This window comes from Pristiophorus japonicus, unplaced genomic scaffold, assembly GCF_044704955.1.
Source record: "Pristiophorus japonicus isolate sPriJap1 unplaced genomic scaffold, sPriJap1.hap1 HAP1_SCAFFOLD_1180, whole genome shotgun sequence".
Classification (NCBI taxonomy): domain Eukaryota; kingdom Metazoa; phylum Chordata; class Chondrichthyes; family Pristiophoridae; genus Pristiophorus; species Pristiophorus japonicus.
In genome coordinates this window covers 71892-95726 of record NW_027250843.1, presented here as the reverse complement: position 1 = coordinate 95726, position 23835 = coordinate 71892, and the positions used below count along the sequence as shown (strand labels likewise).

General features: G+C 53.7%; 2 protein-coding genes across 3 annotated transcripts in view; one reads left to right on the top strand and one right to left on the bottom strand.

Moving 5' to 3' along the window:
• Positions 1–338: 338 nt before the first annotated feature.
• LOC139242059 (rhophilin-2-B-like) lies at positions 339–19046 on the top strand (the record flags this gene model as incomplete). The annotated part of the gene is made up of 11 exons (XM_070870206.1): positions 339–416; positions 1751–1875; positions 2480–2646; positions 5713–5900; positions 9218–9374; positions 9761–9880; positions 10977–11168; positions 11882–11958; positions 12856–13002; positions 14188–14346; positions 17076–19046. Coding segments are annotated over 11 exons (1662 nt in total), but the record flags the coding sequence as incomplete, so codon positions are not given.
• A 1898-nt stretch (positions 19047–20944) lies between these two features.
• The window catches only part of LOC139242058 (Fanconi anemia core complex-associated protein 24-like), a 73759-nt gene continuing 70868 nt past the window's right edge, over positions 20945–23835 (bottom strand). For both annotated transcript variants that reach the window (XM_070870205.1, XM_070870203.1), the window contains 2 exons: positions 23383–23535; positions 20945–21743 (listed from right to left, as the gene is read on the bottom strand). In XM_070870205.1, coding sequence (XP_070726306.1) covers positions 21495–21743; positions 23383–23535 — 402 coding nt within the window. In that variant the 3' untranslated portion in view covers positions 20945–21494. The remainder of the gene's footprint in view (positions 21744–23382; positions 23536–23835) is intronic.

The following is a 23835-nucleotide window of genomic DNA, read 5'->3' as shown; positions in this document are numbered from 1 at the left end:
GGGAAATAGAGAGAGGGATGGGGGGAGAGCGAGAGAGAGATTGGGGGGGGGGTGAGCGCAGAGGGACGGGGCGGGGCATTTCTGTAGCAAGCAGGAGATTGGTATGTGGTCAGTTGTTGCCATGGAGATTGCCAGTTGACAAAGCATGCCAATATCGTGACTCAGAGAATAGAATCGCACAGCACGGCGAGACTGAGGGGCCGGTAACCTTCGGCAAGTCTTGCAGTAACTCGCGTTGTTGAAAATGTTGTTTTGAATTAAATCCGCGAGTTCCCAGCGCCTGTGGACCGTCCCCAGTGCCATGCAGCCGCTGAATGCTGATCCTCTTGTACCTGCAGGATTTCATTCAGGAACACTACAGCGAGGAACCGGCCGAGTATGAAGACCGGATCCTGGATGTGATGGACTTGCGGCAGGTGAGTGGCCGGCGGGGGCGCGTTGTGTCGGGCTCCCCGTGTCGGAGCGCGGTCGGTTTCGGTGCCCGAGTTGAGGACCAGGCTGGCCAAGTTACCGTGCCCAAAGTGCCAGTCCTCTTGCGAGGGCTGAAGGGTCCCCTCTCCACTGCACCTGTCCAGCAGAGATCTTTGGTCAACGAGCAAAGGTGCTGCGTCCCGTTACAGTGCCTCTTAAGATTGGCTCATTCAGACACCAGGGATCGAGTTTGGAACATTGCTAGTCTACATGGGTACATCCAGCAGTCCATATTCTCCCAGTTAATTAAAGTATAATTCAGAATCCAGCACTTGGGATGTGGGCAAGGCTACAGTTGTTGGGCCACTCGGGGCATTTAAGAGTCAGTCGTGTGTGGGCCAGACCAGGAAAGGGAGACCGGTTCCCTTTCCATGAAGGACATTAGTGGGTTTGAAACAACACTGCTCCCTTTTTTTCTCAATACAGTGCCAGATTTATTGAATCCAGTTTTGCATCTTGTGCGGACTAATTCGAGCCGGTACAGGCATAATGGGCCGAATGGCAGGCTCCTGTGCTGTAAAGTTGATGGAGAGAAAATGTTTCCACTTGTGGGCGAGATCAGAACCAGCGACCATCAATACAAGACAGTAATAAATCCAGTGGGGAATTCAGGAGAAACCTGTTTACCCAGAGAGTGGTGAGAATGTGGAACTCGTTACCACGGAGTGGTTGAGACAAATAGCAGAGATACATTTAAGCGAGGTAAACACAGAGAGAGAGAGAGAGAGAGAGAGAGGAATAGAAGGATATGGTGTGGGGCATAAACACGGGCACGGACCCGTGGGGCCGAATGGCCTGTTCCTGTGCTGTAAGATTCTATGAGGCTAACTTGCCCAGGTGATATTTGAACACTCCCTCCTGGGAGGCACCAGGGACACGAACTTAGACTGCGGCCCCTTCTGACTGGGTTAAGCAGGCAATCATTTTAAATGGAAAAATACAGGTACAATTTTTGGTTCTGGTAATTCCTGGCCTGGTTTGTGGGTCATCTCTGGCGCAGGGACCTGAGTCAATGCTGCCTGGAGATCCCACTTAGCAACAAGCACCGACACAGAAGCAGCCCGGCTAAATCTCCTTTGAATGTGCCGATTGAAGAGGCTAATCTCTCTTTGAATAATTTCAGACTTTTTCCCCCCACAACTCACGCAATGCCCAATCGCCCAGAGTGTCACAATCCTGTTAAAAGTACAGACCTCGCCCCCACCCCAGTCTGCCCCACCCCAACCTGCTCAGCTTTGCCCCCTGTCGTGCTCTATGATTGAGATTGTCCCCTCTACAGGCTGTCCGGACTCCGAGCCGGAACGAGGCGGGTGTCGAGCTGCTGATGTCCTACTATAATCAGCTCAACTTCTTGGAGAGCCGCTTCTTCCAGCCCAATCGGCACCTAGGACTCTTCTTCACCTGGTAAGCAGTCTGTGCATGTGTGTTTCTGTCAGTGACCACACCGTCTTTCCAACTCACATCTGCTGTTTAATTTTATTTTAACGAGTGTGTTCCACAAACTAAGGCTCTTTTCAACCACTCGCGCCTCTGACTCAGTAGGTTGTGGGTTCAAGTCCCACTCTAGGGACTTCAGCACAAAAATCTATGCTGACACTCCAGTACAGTGCTGAGGGAGTGCTGCACTGTCGGAGGGGCAGTACAGAGGGAGCGCCACACTATCGGAGGGGCCGTCTTTCAGATGAGATGTTAAACCGAGGCACCGTCTGCTCTCAAGTGAATGTAAAACATCCTATGGCACTATTGCGAAGAAGAGCAGGGGAGTTCTCCCTGGTGTCCTGGCCAAACTTGCTCATTTATGTCCTTGCTGTCTGGGATCTTGCTGTGTGAACATTGGCTGCTGTTAGCCTATAAAACACTGACTGAATCTCAAGTAATCCCTGGTCTCCGAAAAGCGTTTAAGTCGGGCGAGGTTCTGTAACGATGCAGGTTTCTCTCCCCTGTGCGAACATGTTGAATCCTTCCTTCGCGCTGTGCCTGTGTGGTGACTCTTCCTGTACTGTTCCAGGTATGACTCCTTCACTGGGATGCCTGTGTGCCAGCAACACCTGTCTCTGGAGAAAGCCAGCATTCTGTTCAATATTGGAGCCATCTACACCCAGATTGGCACCCGGAGTGACCGGCGGACGTCAGCTGGCCTCGACATCTCCATCGGCGCGTTCCAGAGGGCTGCAGGTCAGCACCCCTTCCTGTTTTATCATTTTGGGGCACTCTAGCCAGCTTCTCTTTTCTCCCGCCCATTCCACAGGTGTTGGGTTTCTGTAAGCTGTGGGAATGCTGACTGGTCTGTACAGTTTGTCCAGGGACTCCTGCTTCCGATCGAGCCTGTCTCCTTGCTCATAACTTCCCTCCGTGTAGTGTTAAACCTGTCTGCTCGTCACAGCGGTCAGTGCAAATAATATGTTGAAATTAGGGTTATTCAGCTGGGTAAGGATCACTCACTGTGTAACTGTACAGAGTCACTGTTTATTCAGGGTAAGGGTCACTCACTGTGTAACTGCACAGAGTCACTGTATATTCAGGGTAAGGATCACTCACTGTGTAACTGTACAGAGTCACTGTATATTCAGGGTAAGGATCACTCACTGTGTAACTGTACAGAGTCACTGTTTATTCAGAGTAAGGATCACTCACTGTGTAACTGTACAGAGTCACTGTATATTCAGGGTAAGGGTCACTCACTGTGTAACTGTACAGAGTCACTGTATATTCAGGGTAAGGATCACTCACTGTGTAACTGTACAGAGTCACTGTTTATTCAGAGTAAGGATCACTCACTGTGTAACTGTACAGAGTCACTGTATATTCAGGGTAAGGGTCACTCACTGTAACTGTACAGTCACTGTTTATTCAGGGTAAGGATCACTCACTGTAACTGTACAGAGTCACTGTTTATTCAGGGTAAGGATCACTCACTAACTGTACAGAGTCACTGTTTATTCAGGGTAAGGGTCACTCACTAACTGTACAAAGTCACTGTTTATTCAGGGTAAGGGTCACTCACTGTGTAACTGTACAGAGTCACTGTTTATTCAGGGTAAGGGTCACTCACTGTGTAACTGTACAGAGTCACTGTTTATTCAGGGTAAGGGTCACTCACTGTGTAACTGTACAGAGTCACTGTATATTCAGGGTAAGGGTCACTCCCAGTCTGGTACTGAGTCAAACAGACCAGGAGGTGATGGATTCAGTTCCCAATCGACAATCTCCGCAGAGCTGCTGCAATAGATCGTAAAGCCCCTGGGTAATGAGTGGGGGAAATCGGACAGAGATGCTTTCACCGGATTGTATGGTGTGACTGGTTTCCAGGGAAGTGTAGAGATTTTACACTGGAGATTGCTCATCACTATTGGGCAGCAGGAGGGGGGGGGGGGGGTGGAATTGGCTGCTTGTGTGAACTGCCCTCTGTTATGGGGAGGGGCTGGGTTATTGGGTAGCTGGAAGCTGCTTGTGAAGGCTAATTGCTGGGTAAGGAGTGGGGAGGGGAGGAGGTTTCATTGTGGAGAGTGCAGTGTCACTAACCCAGGCTCACCCATAAACCGCTCCTGGAATACCCACCATTGCCAGGAAGGAATAGTGGCGACAGGCCTGTGTTTGTTTGGTGACACGGGCTGTTTGTCTTTGGAACGAGTGTGGGTCACAAGCCAGCTGTGTGTAGCACCTGAAGATGTTTGAGACCGACTGAGCTGACATCGGGTGAGTCGGAGGGGCGGGGGGGCTGGGCGCCCAGACAAACTGAGCTGACACGTTCTACAGGTGGGGCTCTGCGTTAGAGGGTGGGGGAAATCGACCAGGGCTCCAGCTCCTGATCGTCCAGTGACCTCTGGTAGAAAGTGTGTACCCCGATGTCTGGGGGGATGCCAGCTCAGCGACACGCTCTGTATTAGTCATCTTCTTTCGTATGGTCGTAGCAAAACAAACGTCGATATCCAAGTTGGATATCCAGGCCAAAGCTTCTGGTGTAACAGCGTGGATATCATGCAGGCTGCCTGTTAATTCCCCCTGAGGGCAGTGCTCAGTTATATGCTCCAGGGTCTGATAAGGAGCTCCACAGTCACATGACGGGGAGGCTTTACTCTTCCACCGATGGAGAAGGCGGCAGCATCGACCGTGACCGGTTCTGAGGCGGTCGATGGTTGCCCACTGTTTGCGAGGAAGGTTTGATCCTTCAGGTTGTACTGTGGGGTCCTCTGTAAGGAATCCATTTCGTACGTCGCTGTTCTTCCGAGCTTTTCGCCATCAATCAATAAGGCTGAGGGGAGATTGCAGAAGGGCTTTGGCGCCTAGATTTGAGACGGGTTGGTGATAGGTTGTGCAAGTCGGCCTGGATCGGCTTGTCTTTGCTGGTGTAGCAGTTGTATCCTCTGGAGACGGCATATTCGCAGCGTAGGTATGGTGGTGCGATGTTTTCAAGCACAGGCAGCCGTCAGTTGATGTCGATTTAAAGCGTATCGGTGAAAATTCTGAATAGAATTCCGCTGGGCATCAACAATTTGACATGCGCACTTGATAGCCATGCCGCAGAACAGTACACCAGGCGAGTGCTGCCGTACTGAGGGTTTGAGCGACTACTCCTCGAGTCTCCCCCTCAGCCTCTGTATCCAATCTTTCCTCCGTAGCTAAATTTCTGCAGTCCTGGCAACATCCTCGTAACTTAATCTGTCAATGTCTGCTCCCATCTACACGATCTACTCAGACACCTAACTTGGTGTCGGCAACAAACTCGGATACACGGCTCGCTCTTCCTTCACCCAAGCCCTCGGTTATTGGAGGGGAACGGCCTGGAACCTGTATCCCAGCAGGTGCACTCAATGGTGGAGGGTGTTGATGGACAGGAGCGGCGACCCCTGACCCCCGGGGAGCGTGCTGACCCCTGACCCCAGGGGAGCGCTGACCCTACACAAACTGAATCCAAGGCGAACTCTGAACACCCGAACCTCTGTGCTTGTTGCAGTAAATGGGAGCGGCAGGCGGGTGGGGGGTGGTGGGGAGGGACTGTAAATGTGATCCACTCCCCCGCCCCTCCTGGGTAATGGGTAATGCGTGTTTACTCTCTGGGCCTGTCGGGATTGAGAGACTGGAAGAACCAGCAATGATGAGGTTTGTGCTAAATCAACAGGCAGAAGCAAGCGTCCTGGAGTTAACGGGCCAAGTGCTTGAGCGGGTTCCTGGCTCTCTCTCTCTCTCTCTCTTTCTCCCCCCCCCCCGGACTGCATTCCTCACGTGACTCTGTGTTTTCAGGGGTGCTGAGCCACTTGAAAGAAACCTTCACGCACACCCCGAGCTTTGACATGAGCCCGTCGATGCAGAACATGCTGATCCGCCTGATGCTGGCCCAGGCCCAGGAGTGCAGCTTCGAGAAGATGGTGCTGGCTGGGATCCGCAACCAGTACACCAGTCTGCTGCGGGTGGCGCAGGAATCGGCCAGGGTACGTGGCAAGATTGGGTGATTCCTCCCGCTGGGTGGTAGACGCGGGTAACTCCCTCCCCCTCGCTGTCGGCTGTGTGTGGATTTGCTCCCGCTGCCCTGCGCTGAGGTGAAGGGAGTGGAAGTCGAGGTAAACGAAGCAGTGATTAATACCAAACTTGGAATCTGAAAGACCCTGCATTTCTATAGCACCGTTCATGACCTTTGGGATGTCCCAAAGCGTTTTACAGCCAATGAAGTACTTTTTGAAGTTTAGTCACTGTTGTAATGTGGAAAATGCGGCAGTCAATTTACACACAGCTAGCTCCCACAAACAGCAATGTGATAATGACCAGATCATCTGTTTCAATGATGCTGATTGAGCGATAAAGATTGGCCACGACTCCGGGGAAAACTTTCCTGCTCTTCATGAAATAGTGCGGCGCTCCCTCAGCACGGCCCCTCCGACAGTGCGGCGCTCCCTCAGCACTGCCCCTCCGACAGTGTGGCGCTCCCTCAGCACGGCCCCTCCGACAGTGCGGCGCTCCCTCAGTACTGCCCCTCCGACAGTGCGGCGCTCCCTCAGCACGGCCCCTCCGACAGTGCGGCGCTCCCTCAGCACGGCCCCTCCGACAGTGCGGCGCTCCCTCAGCACGGCCCCTCCGACAGTGCGGCGCTCCCTCAGTACTGCCCCTCCGACAGTGCGGCACTCCCTCAGCACTGCCCCTCCGACAGTGCGGCGCTCCCTCAGCACGGCCCCTCCGACAGTGCGGCGCTCCCTCAGCACGGCCCCTCCGACAGTGCGGCGCTCCCTCAGCACGGCCCCTCCGACAGTGCGGCGCTCCCTCAGCACGGCCCCTCCGACAGTGCGGCGCTCCCTCAGCACGGCCCCTCCGACAGTGCGGCGCTCCCTCAGCACGGCCCCTCCGACAGTGCGGCGCTCCCTCAGCACGGCCCCTCCGACAGTGCGGCGCTCCCTCAGCACGGCCCCTCCGACAGTGCGGCGCTCCCTCAGCACGGCCCCTCCGACAGTGCGGCGCTCCCTCAGCACGGCCCCTCCGACAGTGCGGCGCTCCCTCAGCACGGCCCCTCCGACAGTGCGGCGCTCCCTCAGCACGGCCCCTCCGACAGTGCGGCGCTCCCTCAGCACGGCCCCTCCGACAGTGCGGCGCTCCCTCAGCACGGCCCCTCCGACAGTGCGGCGCTCCCTCAGCACGGCCCCTCCGACAGTGCGGCGCTCCCTCAGCACGGCCCCTCCGACAGTGCGGCGCTCCCTCAGCACGGCCCCTCCGACAGTGCGGCGCTCCCTCAGCACGGCCCCTCCGACAGTGCGGCGCTCCCTCAGCACGGCCCCTCCGACAGTGCGGCGCTCCCTCAGCACGGCCCCTCCGACAGTGCGGCGCTCCCTCAGCACGGCCCCTCCGACAGTGCGGCGCTCCCTCAGCACGGCCCCTCCGACAGTGCGGCGCTCCCTCAGCACGGCCCCTCCGACAGTGCGGCGCTCCCTCAGCACGGCCCCTCCGACAGTGCGGCGCTCCCTCAGCACGGCCCCTCCGACAGTGCGGCGCTCCCTCAGCACGGCCCCTCCGACAGTGCGGCGCTCCCTCAGCACGGCCCCTCCGACAGTGCGGCGCTCCCTCAGCACGGCCCCTCCGACAGTGCGGCGCTCCCTCAGCACGGCCCCTGCGACAGTGCGGCACTCCCTCAGCACTGCCCCGGCCTGGCTTTTGTGCTCAAGTCTCTGGAGTGGGACTTGAACCCACAACTTTCTGACTCTGAGGCGAGAGAGCTGCCCATTGAGCCACGACCAACACCTTGGCTGCAGACTGAAGGAGGAAAGGGAGACTGAGGGAGGTGAGGAGTTCCACACTGTTTAGAACGGCCATCTTTCCTGCAATTCCATGTTTGAATCTCTCCAATCAGGTTTCTGCACCTGCCACAGTACCGAAACAGCTCCCGTCAAAGTCACACACATCCTTTGTGACTGTGACAAAGGCAAACTATCCCTCCTCGTCCTTCTTGATTTGTCTGCAGCCTTTGACACGGTTGACCACTCTATCCTCCTCCAACGCCTCTCCATTATCATCCAGCTGGGTGGGACTGCACTCGCCTGGTTCCATTCTTAATTATCTAATCGTAGCCAGAGAATCACCTGCAACAAGCGGCTTCTCTTCCCACTCCCACATCGTTACCTCTGGTGTCCCCCCAAGGATCTATCCTCAGACCCCTCCTAAATCTCATCTACATGTTGCCCTTTGGTGACATCATCCAGAAACACAGCGTCAGTTTCCACATTTACGCTGACGACACCCAGCTCTACCTCACCACCACTTCTCTCGACCCATCCTCGGTCTCTAAATTGTCAGTCTGCTTGTCCCACATCCAGTTCTGGATGAGCAGAAATTTTCTGTAATTGAATATTGGGAAGACTGACTGCACTGTTTTCAGTCCCCGCCACAAGCTTCATTCCTCAGCCACCGACTTCATCCCTCTCCCCAACTTCTGTCTGAGGCTGAACCAGACTGTTTGCAACCTTGGTGACCTATTTGACTATGAAATGAGCTTTCGACCACATATCCACAGCATAACTAAGACCACCTATTTCCACCTCTGTAACATCGCCCATCTCTGCCCCTCCCTCAGCTCATCCGTGGCTGAAGCCCTCATCCATGCCTTTGTTATCTCTAGACTCAACTATTCCAACGCTCTCCTGGCTGGCCTCCCACATTCTACCCCACGTAAACTAGAGGTGATCCAAAACTCTCACCAAGTCCCACTCACCCATCACCCCTGTGCTCGCCGACCTACACTGGCTTCCAGTTAAGCAGCGCCTCGATTTCCAAATTCTCATCCTTGGTTTCAAATCCCTCCACAGCCTCGCCCCCTCCCTATCTCTAAGTTCCTCCAGCCCCCCCCCCCCCTCACCGAGATATCTGCGCTCTTCTAATTCTGTCCTCTTGAGCATCCCTGATTATAATCGCTCAAACATTGGCCTTCTGTTGCTTAGGCCCCAAGCTCTGGAACTCACTGCCTAAACCTCTCCGCCTCTCTACCTCTCTCACCTCCTTTAAGACGCTCCTTAAAACCGACCCCTTTGACCAAGCACCTGCCCTCGTTCTTCCTTAAGCGGCTCGGTGTCAAATTCTTTCTCTCATTATACGCCTGCGAAGCGCTTTGTGATGTTTCACTACTTTAAAGGCGCTATATAAATACAAGTTGTTTTTCTTGTTTGTCCTATAATTGGAGGATTGAAGCTCATTAGATTTTGAGAGTTGAGTTTTATTTGGGTAGATTAAAGTTGTTGACTGACTTGTTTCTGTTTCCTCTCTGGGTGTGCAGATGTCAGATGTGTACAGCCTTGTTAACCAGTCCATCACGCAGGCTCCTATAAAGGAGCATGTTCCCTCGGCCTGGCTCTACACTGTGCAGGTGAAGCTGGAACATTACCGAGCACTGTCACATTTCTTTGTGTCCATCGTGATGCTGGATCACCAGTGTGAGTACTGGGGGCGGCTCGTCTACCGCGTTTCTGCGCCCCTTAATGCCCTCCACAGTCAAATAGCCCGCGAACACTTGCTGTCTACGGTTATACTTGGGTGAGGTGTCGGAGCCTGTGGGCGGGAAGGGGCGTGGGGGAGGAGTGGGAGGGGAGGAGGGCAGTCTGTAAACTATCGTGTGCCTGTATTGTGTTCTCCATGCCCCCTCCTCCTCCCCACGCCCGCCGCCTCCTCTGTGCCCGCTGCCCCCCTCTCCGCGCCCGCATCCCCCCCACCCCCCCTCATGCCTGCCCCCTCCTCTGTGCCCGCTCCCCCCTCTCTGCGCCCGCATCTCCCCCCCCCCCCCCCCCCCTGCCCGCCCTCTCACCATGTCCGTGTGTTACAGTGAATCCTCAGGATGATGGTGACCAGCAAGAGATGCTTCTCTCCCAGCTCTATGATGCAATGCCGGAGGGGCTCGCACCGCTCTCCATCCTCAGAAGCAAAGAGGAACGCAAGCGCCTAGGTAAGGAACCGCTGGCCGTGCTCTGGAGATGGGTTTGTGGCGAAGTGAGCGGGTTATAGGTGCAAGAAATGCTGCGTCACCATCAGGCAAAACCTTCACACTTGCAATGGTCACAGAGGGAGCCCCGCACGTTCGGAGGGGCAGTACTGAGGGAACGCCGCACTGTCGGAGGGGCAGTACTGAGGGAGTGCCGCACTGTCGGAGGGGCAATGCTGAGGGAGCGCCGCACTGTCGGAGGGGCAGTACTGAGGGAACGCCGCACTGTCGGAGGGGCAGTACTGAGGGAGTGCCGCACTGTCGGAGGGGCAGTACTGAGGGAACGCCGCACTGTCGGAGGGGCAGTATTGAGGGAACGCCGCACTGTCGGAGGGGCAGTATTGAGAGAGCGCTGCACTGTCGGAGGGGCAGTACTGAGGGAATGCCGCACTGTCGCAGGGGCAGTATTGAGGGAGCGCCGCACTGTCGGAGGGGCAGTATTGAGGGAGCGCCGCACTGTCGGAGGGGCAGTATTGAGGGAGCGCTGCACTGTCGGAGGGGCAGTACTGAGGGAATGCCGTACTGTCGGAGGGGCAGTATTGAGGGAGGGCCGCACTGTTGGAGGGGCAGTACTGAGGGAGCGCCGCACTGTTGGAGGGGCAGTACTGAGGGAACGCCGTACTGTTGGAGGGGCAGTATTGAGGGAGCGCCGCACTGTCGGAGGGGCAGTACTGAGGGAGCGCTGCACTGTCGGAGGGGCGGTATTGAGGGAGCGCTGCACTGTCGGAGGGGCAGTATTGAGGGAGCGCTGCACTGTCGGAGGGGTAGTGCTGAGGGAGTGCCGCACTGTCGGAGGGGCAGTACTGAGGGAGCGCTGCCTTTGGATGTCCCGCCTGCTCTCAGGTGGACATAAAAGATCCCATGGTGCTATTTCACAATGGCGGGGGGGGGGGGGGGCGAGGCGAGCAAGGGAGGAAGAAAGGGAGAGAGAATGTGCAGATTTTAAAATCCTCAATGTTCTGGTGTGATTGGTTTATAAGGTGTGAGTTTTAGGCTGAGCTGATAAATAACATCCCATCTGCACTGAGCTCGTCCTCATGCACTGTCCTTGTGTCTGCAGGGAAAGCACATCTAAGGAAAGCCATCATGGGGCATGAGGAGGCTCTGAGAGTTCAGAATCTCTGTAAAGCTCTGCGGAAGATCGAGATCCTGCATGAGATTCTGAGAGTCTCCCACAACCGCTCACTCACCAAATATACTGAGCACGAACAGGAGGACGACTTTGACATGATGAAGGCTCCCAATATAATCGGTACAGTGCCCTCACCAGTCACTGTGCTCTCTCTCTCTCTCTCTCTCTCTCTCCTCACCTCCCCCCTCTCTCTCCCCCTCTCTCTCTCTCTCTCTCTCTCTCTCTCTCTCTCTCCTCACCCCCCCCTCTCTAACACCCCCTCTCTCTCTCTCTCTCTCTCTCTCTCCCACCCCCCCTCTCCTCACCCCCCCTCTCTAACTAGCGCGCGTGCGCTCTCTCTCCGCGCGCTCTCTCTCTCTCTCTCTCTCTCTCTCTCTCTTCCCCTCCCACCCCCCCCCTCTCCCCTACCACCCCCCCCTCTCCTCCCCACCCCTCTCTCTCCTCCCCCCCTCTCTCTCCTCCCCCCCCCCCCCCCTCGCTCGCTCTCGCACTCTCTCCCCCTTCCTCTCCTCCTCTTTCCCCTCCCCTCCCCGTTATGTATGTAATAACTCGATGGACTGAATACTGTGAACTAACACGGGTACAAACCTGGCTCTGCTTTATTTAGGGCCCAAAATGATTACATTACATTACATGATGGCTTGCCTTTTATACCTGGGCCGCACACTCATGCGTACAGCCCAATGGCCTCCGACAGTGCGCCACCTGGTGGCTAGTAACGCCAAGCATACATACATGACACTCCCCGTGCTGCATTGCTCAGTATCCATCACCCTCTCCAGTCTGGTTATTGATTATTCCTTTGTGCTTTTCCCCACACCCCACCCCCACAGCCAAAAGTGATCAGAAGATTGAAATTGTGCCTCCGCAGTTCTCCAAGGTGAAAGTGGTGGACTTTTTCCACAAGCTGGTACGCATTACAGGGCTCGGAAATGGGGGGGGGGGTCGGGAAAGAGGTGGGGTGGGTGGGTGGGGAGGGTCTGTCAATGGAGCGGGTGGGAGGAGGAGGTCAATGGAACGGGTGGCTGGGGTGGGAAGTAGAGTGGGGATGGGGGTGTTGGGCCAACTCTCATAACACATCTGACCTCACTGACAGTGACTTTCCCCTTCGCGTGTGTTTAACATTTTCCCTTTTCTCTTCAGTCCCTCCGTCATGGTTACCTGCGTTTCCACTGCGCTCCGAACCGAGCAGGGCCAAGAGGTGCCTGTTGATCAGGAATGGGGTGGGGGGGGGGTCAGAGAGAAGGGAGTTTAGGAGACTTTGGGATTGAGGGAGGTAATGAGGCAAGGTTTGCTGGGTGTGGGGCAGTCCTGCTCGTAGGCTTGTGCTGATGGAATTCTTGGAGCCCAGACCTGCTCTTCTTCGAAATATTGTCATGGGATCTTTCCCCGAGAGGGCAGACGGGGCCTCGGTTTAACATCTCATCTGAAAGACGGCATCTCCCGCAGCGCTGCACTCCCTCAGCACTGCACTGGGAGTGTTGGCCTGGCTTGTGTGCCCGAGTCTCTGGAGTGGATTTGAGCCCAGGACCTTCTGATGGAGGCGGGACTGTTTGCACTGAGCCACGGCTAATGCCCAAGAGGCCCAGCGTGATTCAGGTGGACATTGGCCCAGGAAGAACCTGAGAGTTCTTGCAGTGTCCTGGGCCCAGCATTGCTCCGTCAACCAGCACCGCCAAAAACATCTCAACTGCTCATTGATCTCACCGGCATAGCAAGATCCCACAAACGGCGCTTGCATTTATTTTAAGTTTACGGTTTCTCGGGCTTGCCGTTAAACCCTGGTGTCTGGAATTCTCTCTTTCAGGGCCCACTCGGTGTGTTCTCAGCCAAACAGAAATGGACAGCGCCTCGTAAAATACACCTGACGCCCAGGGACCGGGATCACGGGTTGACACTCCAGCAGGAGTCTGCTGTCCAGGTCACGGGCTTGGATCCGACCAGCGATGCTGCTGTAAGTGAATGTTTTAAACCCCCCCCCCCCCCAGCTGGCGTTTGCTCCAAACCTGTTGCTTGGGAACAACCATCATGATTGTCTGGGTAAGGGGGTTGACTTATGAGGAAAGGTTGAGGAGGTTGGGCCTCTACTCATTGGAATTCAGAAGAATGAGAGGTAATCTTATCGAAACGTATAAGATTATGAGGGGACTTGATAAGGTGGATGCAGAGAGGATGCTTCCACTGATGGGGGAGACTAGAACTAGGAGGGTATGATAGAATAAGGGACCACCCATTTAAAACTGAGATGAGGAGAAATGTCCCCTCAGGGTTGTAAATCTGTGGAATTCGCTGCCTCAGAGCTGAGGAAGCCGGGACGTTGAATAAATTTAAGACGGAAATAGATAGTTTCTTAAACAATAAGGGGTTATGGGGAGTGGGCAGGGAAGTGGAGCTGAGTCCATGATCGTATTGAATGGCGGAGCGGGCTCGAGGGGCCGAATGGCCTACTCTCGCTCCTATTATGTTGCTCCACCTCCCCCCCCCACCCCTGCCTGTAACCGAGTATCTGTGCCATGACACCTGGTGTGTGCTGACTGGTGCCACTCTGCCTCTGCCTCTGCACCCCTGGACCAGGGAGGGCGGCATCACTCCAGGGTTGGTGGTCGTGAGAGGCGCTATATAAATGCAAGTCTGTCTGTCTTTCACTGTGCAGTGACCTCGATCCCCGCAGGGAGGGATGCTGCAGGAGGGCAGAGTGTGAGGCTGGGCTGTGAGACTCGCCCCTTTCCTCCCCAGCCCCAGGTCAGAGGCGCCCGACTGCACTCGGTCTAGAATCGGGAGGAACGGCCAGGAGCACTGTTCCCTTTCAGTTGTATTTTGGGTGCGCGGCCCATTCAAAATTCCGCACATTCCGCTTGTTCCTCTTGAAAAGCGGCTGAGCTGCAGAACGCCGTGGAGGTGGGTAGAAGGCTCACAGGTCTGACCGTGCCCGAGGACCGAGTAGGTGAGCAGAGCGATTCCCTGCCTGCACTTTCTATAACCTGTTGTCGCATGTTCTGATAGTCCAACCCCTGCTCCTCTTTTCTCCTTCCCTTCCCCTCCCATCCCTAAACCAATCCCAGTGTGTGTTGAGGGGCTGATGTAGGTGTTTATGAAGGAGTCCTGACTGTCTACTCTGTCTCTCTCTCTCCCTCCCCAGGGGTCGGGGCTGAGGGATGGAGATATCGTTGTGTCAGTCACAGGGAAAGACTGTAAATGGAGCTCGGTGAGTGAGGTGATGAAGATGCTGAAGGAGATGCCAGAAGATGGGCTGGACATTCAGGTGATCAGCCCCCAAGGCCTGGAGATTGTGCAGCTGGTGAGCGTGTGTCAGGTGAAGGGAACCTTGGGGCACCGGGACTGTGCACGGGACATTATTAAACCCAATGAAATGGAGTCGATGCAGGTTATTGGCACCAACTGCTCTGGTGAATATCCTCCATGAGCAAAAGCATCAAGCAGGCCAGATTCCAATCCTCTGGCAGTGTTGGTGATCGTAGCTGAGGCAGGAGGTCTCGGACTGAGCCGAAAGTGGAGAAAGATCTTTGTGCCTGGGAGGGGGGGGGGGGGGGGGAGAAGAAAGGTCTCGGTGCCTGGGGGAGGCGGGGGGGCAGGCAGGAGGTCTTTGCCCGGGGGGGGGCAGCGGGAAGGAGCTCTCTGTTCCTGGGGGGAGAGAGGGGCAGGAGGTGTCTGTGCCCATGGGGAGGAGGAGAACAGAAATCCAGCCAGGGACCTCGCTGCTGAGCCGCGATGCTGTGTGTGGATGCTTTAGTCTCCTGTGGGAATGTCCAGCGAGCAGTCATTGCTTTAAGGAAGGAGTGACAAGGAGAGGGAGGGAGGGAGTTGGGTGGGGAAGGTGTGACCCGACAGTGTCTGTTTAATACTACAGCACACTGCCTCTTCTACCTGGGCCGCTCGGGGAACATTCCATCCACCGCCGTGTACTGACGACCCCTGGGGCTCCTTGAATGAGATGGTCTCGTTGCCACCCCCCTTTCCTCCTCCTCCTCCTCTCCTTCCCCACCCCCCAGTAAACGGTGTGACTCTCACCGGGGTATTGGCCGCAGTCACCACAGTGACCACTCTTCCTGCATTGAGTATGGAGCAACACATCATGTACAGATCAGCCCCGATCTAATTGAACGGGGGGGAGGAAACAGGCTTGAGGGGCTGAATGGCCACCTCCTGTTCCTGGTGATTGTGTATCAACAAGTCATTGTAGCATCACAACTCAGCCCGATTCTGTCCCAACGGCAGTGCTTTTTCAGCTAGCGTAGCAGAATTTAAGACAGAGGTAGAGTTTCTTAACCGATAAAGGATTAAGGGGTTATGGGGAGCGGGCAAGGAAGTGGATCTGAGTCCATGATCGTATTAAATGGCGGAGCAGGCTCGAGGGGCCATATGGCCTACTCCTGCTCCTATTATGATGTTCTTCCCCCATCCCTCCGTGTCAGGGTGTTGAGGCCAGGTGTAGCATGCCATATTGCTGCCCTGCAGAGATGGGGTGACTCGCCACAGACTGTGAGGAGGGGTGGCTGTTTACACAGTGGCCCACCAGGGAAGTTGGAGAGTGCTGACCTGTCCTTCCTACAATGGTGTCTGGCTCTCTGGGAGCTGCCAGCCGCCTGTTTCTGTCCCTGCCCTTGTTGTGATCTTGGCTCCGGCTCCACAGCTGCTCCTTTTATTTTGGCTCCGTGTCGTGGTTTACTGCCAACTGTCATTTTGAGCCGTGTTGTTGTGCACAGGGATCAGGTGCGCATGTTCTGGGAGTGGCTGGTGTGGATAAACACTTCGCTGGGAGTCAGGGCTCCTATTAAAAGCAGTGTGTGTTTTTGCACCGTGATTGTACCTGTTTAATTGAGTAGATTGCGAAAGGGCTGATCATTCCTCTGTGACCCTGCAGGCATGGTAGCATCCGCTTCTATCCCCTCCCCCCCCCTCCCCCCTCCTCCCGAAAACCACACTCTCTCTAATGGAAATGATCTGAAACAGAAACTTCACTAAATATTGACAGGGAGGATTATTTTAAAAACTTTATTCCCATTTTCAGGGTTAAGAATGACTCTAGTTTCAGTCCTATGATATTTATCGCAGCCTGAAACTTGCGCCCCAACTACCTTTTGTTATATATACTAGTCAATCCCCCCCCGCCCCCCACTTCTGTTCCTGTTTTGCTCCGTACACCAAATGGTGGCTGTAATTGAATCTGAGACACACCGTTTGCAACAAGCCACCTAGGACTCCGTCCCAAGAGTCCTTTTTTCAGGATCAGTGTTTCTGCTGCTAATTCCTGGTCTCTCTCCCTCCTCCCCTCTAAGCACTACCTTGCGGAATAATAATCCATCACTGCAGGTGTTGAGCGTGTGAGCAGCATTCTGCCTGCACTGGCCAAAGATCGAGCTGAGTCCTCTCTGGCAGCAACTGCTCAGTGGCAATAGATGAGAGGGAACTCGCAGGGGAAGATTGCGCTTTAATGAAAAGCAGGAGAATTCCTCAGTTTGCTCTAAAACTAGATGATCTTGCATCTTTCCAAGCTGTGGGTTCCCACCGTTACATCAGCAAATTATGACGGGGGGGGGGGAATAGGTTTGTCTTTGAGAGGAATTCTGAGCCTTTGAGTTTTAGCGAATGGAGGTGGTTTGGCTAACAATTCATTGTAGGCAGTCTCTTGGAATCGAGGAAGACTTGCTTCCACTCCTGAAGTGAGTTCTTTGGTGGCTAAACAGTCCATTACGAGAGCCACAATTCCTGTCACAGGTGGGACAGATGGTCGTTGAAGGAAAGGGTGGGTGGGGCAGGTTTGCCGCACGCTCTTTCCGCTGCCTGCGCTTGATTTCTGCATGCTCTCGGCGACGAGACTCGAGGTGCTCAGCGCCCTCCCGGATGCACTTAGGGCGGTCTTTGGCCAGGGACTCCCAGGTGTCAGTGGGGATGTTTCAGAACCCACAGAATAGTTTGCGATTTGTCGCACAGACAGCTCATTGACCGATATGGCCATTTTCGGATTCCTTGCTCTGATATTTTGTTGCTGTTTATTTCCAATCTCAGCCCAAGTGTGCGACGTACAATGGCGGTTTACCCAAGACCTACTCGCTGACGTGCCTGACTCTGGACGAAGGGAAGAGCAGGAAGGGCAAGAAAGTGGCAAAGAAGCTGTCGTTCCTGAGCTGGGGGAGCAAGAACAGCAAGAAGACGGCGAGTACCGTTAGCCTTCCCTCGGCCGTGGACAGCAGGCCCCACAGAGTGTCCGACAGCACCACACCCTTTACCCATCCATCGGATGGGAGCTCTCTGTACTGACGGCCCCCTCCAGCTCTGACTGGACCCCTCCCCTGCATCCCGATTCTAACTCCTAAAGCTATGTAGACAATCCGATCCTGTCTGTGCTCTCTCTTTGTCCATAAGCCATAATTAACCAGAGAGGTCCTGATTGTGACTTTGGACCAGCCATCTTAGCTGTGGCAGACCTCACTGACGGAGGTACATCTCCATTCATGGTGTGCAACTCCGAGTGACTGACTGTCAGATGTCGATGTATGTCTGAACGTGTGCGAGGGCCGCACAATCACTTCTCTTTAGCCCCCCCCCCAGAATTAGTTCCTGTCTCGCTGTCCTACAGTATAATCTGAGGTGTCCTGGTTCCGTCATATCTGGCCTCTAGCCAGTTGAGGATTTCACGGCCTTCATGCAATGTGTGTCTCACACTCGCTCACACTCTTTTTTTCATACACTTTACTGCCTCCTCCTGTCGGGTTTAAGCTTCCTCTCCAGTGGTTTCAAGCTGTACAAGGCCACTTCATTGTGCATTCTACGTCCTCCCCTGTACACTGATACAGGAGTTGATGCACCTTTTTTGTCTTGACCATCACGCATTTAAACTGCTTCAGTTCAGCACCAAAGCTGACTGAAACTTTCCTCAGTCTGTAAAACAATAGAATTTCTGGGCGCTGTGATCAATTATGATCCTGCTTGGCGCGCACCCCAGTAATGGGGTCAGAGGCCGACGGTGAATTGACAGCTCCCCCAGCACATTCTAGCCATTGAGGAATGAACAGCAAGCTGGTTCATTAATATTTAAAAAGAAATTCAAGAAATGCTTTGGATTCTTTTAAGGTTGTGTGGCCAACGCTACATTCTGTTAGTTTATAAATACTGTCTACAGGGTAGATTTTAAATATTACTGTTTGATACTCAAATGAGAATTATGCCTTAATTTAACAATTAGAAATTAAATAAATCAAAGGAAACACTAAAGTCAGATTGTGATTTTGTAAATGGAGTCAGTTTCTCTAGTCTGACTTTTATTTTTGGGTACATGTCTGGTTTGTAACCAGGGTCTGTGTGGGTTTAACTGCAATAAGTATTTATATATTGTTTAAAAGAATGTGTATAACTTGTCCTGTATTTAATCACTACACGATGTTTGGGATTTGATCATCTTTTCAGGGGACCCTGCTCCCAATGTATAGCTTACTGCATGTTATCCCAGTCTCTCTGCTTCGGTATGGGGAAGGGCGATTAATGGCCCTCGGTCTCCAACTATGATCTGAATCGGAGCGCACCTATCCTTCACTCGCTGTGTGCGCGATCAGAGCTTTTCCACTCTCTCCTCCCTCCCCCCGTAATGGCACGTTCCAGCTGTGTTGGGTGGGAGTGCAATCACCCAGCCAAATACCAACGGGGTAAGGAGGTCTCCCTGCCGAAGGGTATGGGCTGTTTCCCCCTGCTGTTACACTTCATCACTTGGGATGGATATGAAGTTTGTGCCCTCCCAGGGGGATTCCATTTAGATTTAGTCTCTGGCCCACTGTTCCTGCAATGCCTCCCCCCCCCCTCCCCCCTCTCCTCCCTCCTCCCCCTCCCCCCCGGCAGCTCCAGGAGCAACAAATAGTGCGTGCGCCCCATACACAACCAAGATTTAGATGAATATGCAGATCCACTTCTCCCCAGGTCGATGCCTGGCTCACCCCCTCCAGCCTCGGTTTTGTATTATTTATAAGTTGTGATTACATCTGTACAATGAGATTTTTTTTTTTAATGTTTAGAAATTAAAGATCAAAACAAGTGTAAAGCTGCTTCTTGCTGCTGTATTTTTGAGCGAGGCCAATGGCACCAGCGCTGGTAGCAGTCAGACCGACGGTGGGGCAAATCCCCTAGGAGGACAAGCGCTCCAACATCCGTGTTCTCACTCAGGCCAACATCCCCAGCATCGAAGCACTGACCACACTCGACCCGTTCCGTTGGGCGGGCCCACGTCGTCTGCATGCCCCGACACGAGACTCCCAAAGCAAGCGCTCTACTCGGAACTCCTACACGGCAAGCGAGCCCCAGGTGGGCAGAGGAAACGTTACAGGGACACCCTCAAACCCTCCCTGATAAAGTGCAACATCCCCACCGACACCTGGGAGTCCCTGGCCAAAAGTGGAGGATGAGCACCTCGAGTCTCGTCGCCGAGAGCATGCAGAAATCGAGCGCAGGCAGCGGAAGGAGCGTGCGGCAAACCAGACTCCCCACCCACCCTTTCCTTCAACCACTGTCTGTCCCACCTGTGACAGACTTTAATTCCAGTATTGGACTGTTCAGAGTGGAAGCAAATTCCTGATTTCGAGGGACTGCCTATGATGATGATTTTTGGGGGAGGGGAACTAAACTGAGAGCAGCAAACATTCAAGCGATGAAATTCCCAGCAGCTTGCTGGAGGGGGGAGCGTCTGCAACTCGAACACGGGGGTCCGCAAACTGCCACTGGCGTGGGAAGCTCTGCCATGCTCAACTTCTGCTTCCCCCGAGGGGGGAGGGAGGTAAAGCCAGGCAACGAGTGCAACAGCAGTGGGAGACACGGAGGTTGGTGCAGTAGCCAGTTCAGAATCTGCTGCTTAAAAGGGCAGCAATTTGGCAGGACTATGTTTCTGCTGATCGAGCAGTCGGTGAGCGAGTAGTCAATCCAAGGACCAGATTCCCCAGGGAGACGGTGGAAGCAGATAGTACAGATTCATCCCATCCAGTAACATCTCCCTGGGGCTGCCTTTTCCCCCAGTGTAAACATTCCCAGCTTCCCGAGCAGCTCGGGTGTTCAGTCCCCAGCAGTTATTTAGTTGCTGTTCTGGACCCTAACTACAGTCAGCCTGCTCGCAGTGCAGAGATCAGAATTGTGCTCAGTTCCCCAGGTGGGATAGACCCCAACTTTATAGGAACTCACTTCCTGGCATTTATGCTCTATCCCTGTGGCAATTGAGGGATAAAAGGGGACATGTTTGTAGGGCCTAAAGTTCTGGCTTACAGTACTGGAATGAAAGAGTTCCCAGTTAATTAGTCGAGGGTGCAGCGGGTTAGAAATTGATGCAGCGCAAGTGGAATGCTAAGGGTGCAGTAAATCTGAGTGGCAGCATTAACTCTGCTCCTCTCCCCATACATGCTGACTGCTAGAAACTCGAGTCATTGTTTTAGACAGTAGTCTTTTGTCAAGTGGCATTCTGTTTCTTTTATAGGTGTTTCTCCTGGCTCTGTGACAAAGTGCTGGGCCGCTGGGACTGAGTGAGCCAGGTGTTTCACAGCTGCAGCTTTTACATATGACAGTTACATAAGAAATTGGAGCAGGAGTCGGCCATTTGGCCCCTCGAGCCTGCTCCGCCATTCAGCAAAATCATGGGCTCAGCTCACCTCCTGCCCGCTCCCCATAACTCTTGACTCCCTTTAGCGCTCAAAAATCTGTATCTCCATCTTAAATATATTCAATGACCCAGCCTCCACTGCTTGCTGGGGCAGAGAATTCCACAGATTCACGACCCTCCGCAGTAGTCGCCGGCCCCATAGTTCTCGGAGCGTCGGAGGGAAAAGCTACATCGACCCCAGTCCTGCTCTGCGGCACCCAGCAAATGGCAGGAATCCCACCCACCCGTCTAAGTACAGGGACCAAAAGACATTGAAAGCATTTTATTGAGGCTCTTTGGGCAAAGGATCCGTACAGTCAGCATCTCTCTCTGGACATAGCCCCCTTACTCTGTAAAAACAACAGTCACCGCAGCAGACAGTGCCAGGCTGGACCAGCAGGGGCATCAAACGGGAGAAACACCGTCCCATGTCTGATCCAAGGCGGTGGGCGATTGGCCAGAACATGCCAGGGGAGGAACACAGCCAGCTGGATGTCAGGATTAGGCTTGGCGGTGATGCCCTCTCTGGTCAAATATCCCAATCGCATTTGTTGTCGAATCTCCGAGGACTGAAGCAGTTCAAGAATCCGAGGGAATTAGTCTGGATTGTCAGGCCTTGCCCCAGCCTCCTTCCGATTACTGACTGGTCACCCTCACCGCAGTTACACGCTCAGGCGGGCCCAGGTACAGACACACATTGGAACTATTACTCACGGTGCTGTCCCGCACCGTGACGCCCTCTCGCGTGGAGCTCCCGGGTAAAGCAGCGACATTAACGATTCGCAGGGCGGCCAATCCGGGCCGGGCCGGGCCGGGCCTCAGTGCGGCGGTGAGAAGAATGCCAGGATCTGCTGAGCCACCGCCCGTCCTGTCACGGCCTCCAGCTCCGGCGGGTCAGCAGCGCTGAGCTGCTGAATGCTGGGGAAGTGCCGGAGGAGGCTCGTGGCTTTGACCTTTCCCACCCCAGGGATCTGCTGAACGGAGGCCAGGACACCAGCGTCCGACAAACCGGAACGCGCCCTGCGCAGGAAGGGATTGCGGCCCTGCTCCCTGCTCTCCTCGTGAACCTGCAATGAACAGTGTTGGGGTTAGCTCACACTCCAGTGACAGCTTTGGTTACAGACGACTGCAACACAAGGAAAAGACTTGAATTTCTACCGCGCTTTTCATCACCGCGGGACACCTCAAAGCACTTTACAGCCAATGAAGCACTGACGTTGTGTGGGAAACATAGAAAATACGTGCAGCCAATTTGCACACAGCAAGCTCCCATACACAGCAATATAGAAACATAGAAAATAGGTACAGGAGCAGGCCATTCAGCCCTTCAAGCCTGCACCAGCATTCAATAAGATCATGGCTGATCATTCCCTCAGTACCCTATTCCTGCTTTCTCTCCATACCCCTTGATCCCTTGAGCCATATCTAACTCCCTTTTGACTATAATGAATTGGCCTCAACAACTTTCTGTGGTAGAGAATTACACAGATTATCAATTCAGTGAAGTTTCTCCTCATCTCAGTCCTAAATGGCCTACCCCTTATCCTTAGACTGTGACCCCTGGCTCTGGACTTCCCCAACATCAGGAACATTCTTCCTGCATCTAACCTGTCAAGTCCCATCAGAATTTTATATGTTTCTATGAGATCCCCTCTCATCCTTCTAAACTCCAGTGAATACAGGCCCAGTCGATCCAGTCGCTCCTCATATGTCAATCCTGCCATCCTGGGAATCAGTCTGGTGAACCTTCGCTGCACTCCCTCAATAGCAAGAATGTCCTTCCTCAGATTAGGAGACCAAAACTGTACACAATATTCAAGGTGTGGTCTCACCAAGGCCCTGTACAACTGCAGTAAGACCTCCCTGCTCCTATACTCAAATCCTCTCACTATGAAGGCCAGCAATGTCTTAGAGATGTTGACTGAGGGTTAAATATTGGCTGTAGGATCCTTTGCATCTACCCAAGCGGGAAGATGGTGCCTTGGTTTAACATCTGGCACGTTGGCCTTTATTGCATGGGGGTTCGAGTACAAGTAAAGTCGTACTACAATTGTACAGGGCTTAGAGGTGCTGCAACGAAGGTTCGCTACATTGATCCCTGGGATGCGAGGGTTGATGCAAGACAAAATGAGATGGTAATGGGACAAGTAAAGAAGCAAAAGGTGGGTCTCGAAGAGGTGTAAATGAGAATGGCAGAATCATCAATATTGCTGCCGTCTGTGTATGATCGGGTTATTTCCCTTTTACCTTGCACCATCATTCCTGATCATTTAATCTCTCCTGCTTTCTGCCCTATCAGACCTTCCCTTTTGTTCTTTCTCCCCTCCGCTTTTGATTAAAAACAGTTACATCTCTAACTTTTTCTAGTTCTGATGAGAGGTCACTGACCTGAAATGTTAACTTTGTTTCTCTCCACAGACCTGCTTTGTATTTTCAGCATTTTCTGGTCTTATTAAATAAATATCAGGACAGGTGACCAAAAGCCTGGTTAAAGAGGTTGGTTTTAAGGAGCGTCTTTAAAAGAAGGAGAGAGAGAGAGAGAGAGAGAGAGAGATAGAGGCGGAGAGGCTTAGGGAGGGGATTCTAGAGTTTAGGGCCTTGGCAGCTGAAGACACAGCCGCCAATGGTGAGGTGAAGGAAATAGGAGATGCGCAAGAGGTCGGAGTTGGAGGTCAGCATTGAAATAACAAGGCAAACAGCCCTTACCAACTGGGTGATGAGTTGCGAGGCCTCGGTCTGGCTGGCTACAGGCAGCAGTGTCATGCCCAGTTCCAACACCACAAACTTCTGCACCGCAGGGAAGTACTGCTCACTCAAAGCGGTCTTTTCCACCAAAACTATTCCATTTAAAGTGCTCGCCTGGTCGCAGTGTGGGGAGAAGAAACAGGTGAAAATATTGGCAACGGGAACAGATCACTTCATCCACAAATAATGAGGGTATCTCACTGTGACCTTCATTCTCAGAGACCCTGCACACACACACTCAAAGCCACATTGCAATATCTCAACAGGTTTCATACAATGAATGAAGTGATGAACACAGGAGCCACTCTGCACTGGCAAAGTCCCACAGCCAGCACCGCGAGCAATGAATCGGTTTTGGTGATGTTGTGGAGGGAGGAATATTGGCCAGGACACAGGGAGAACTCCCTGCTCTTC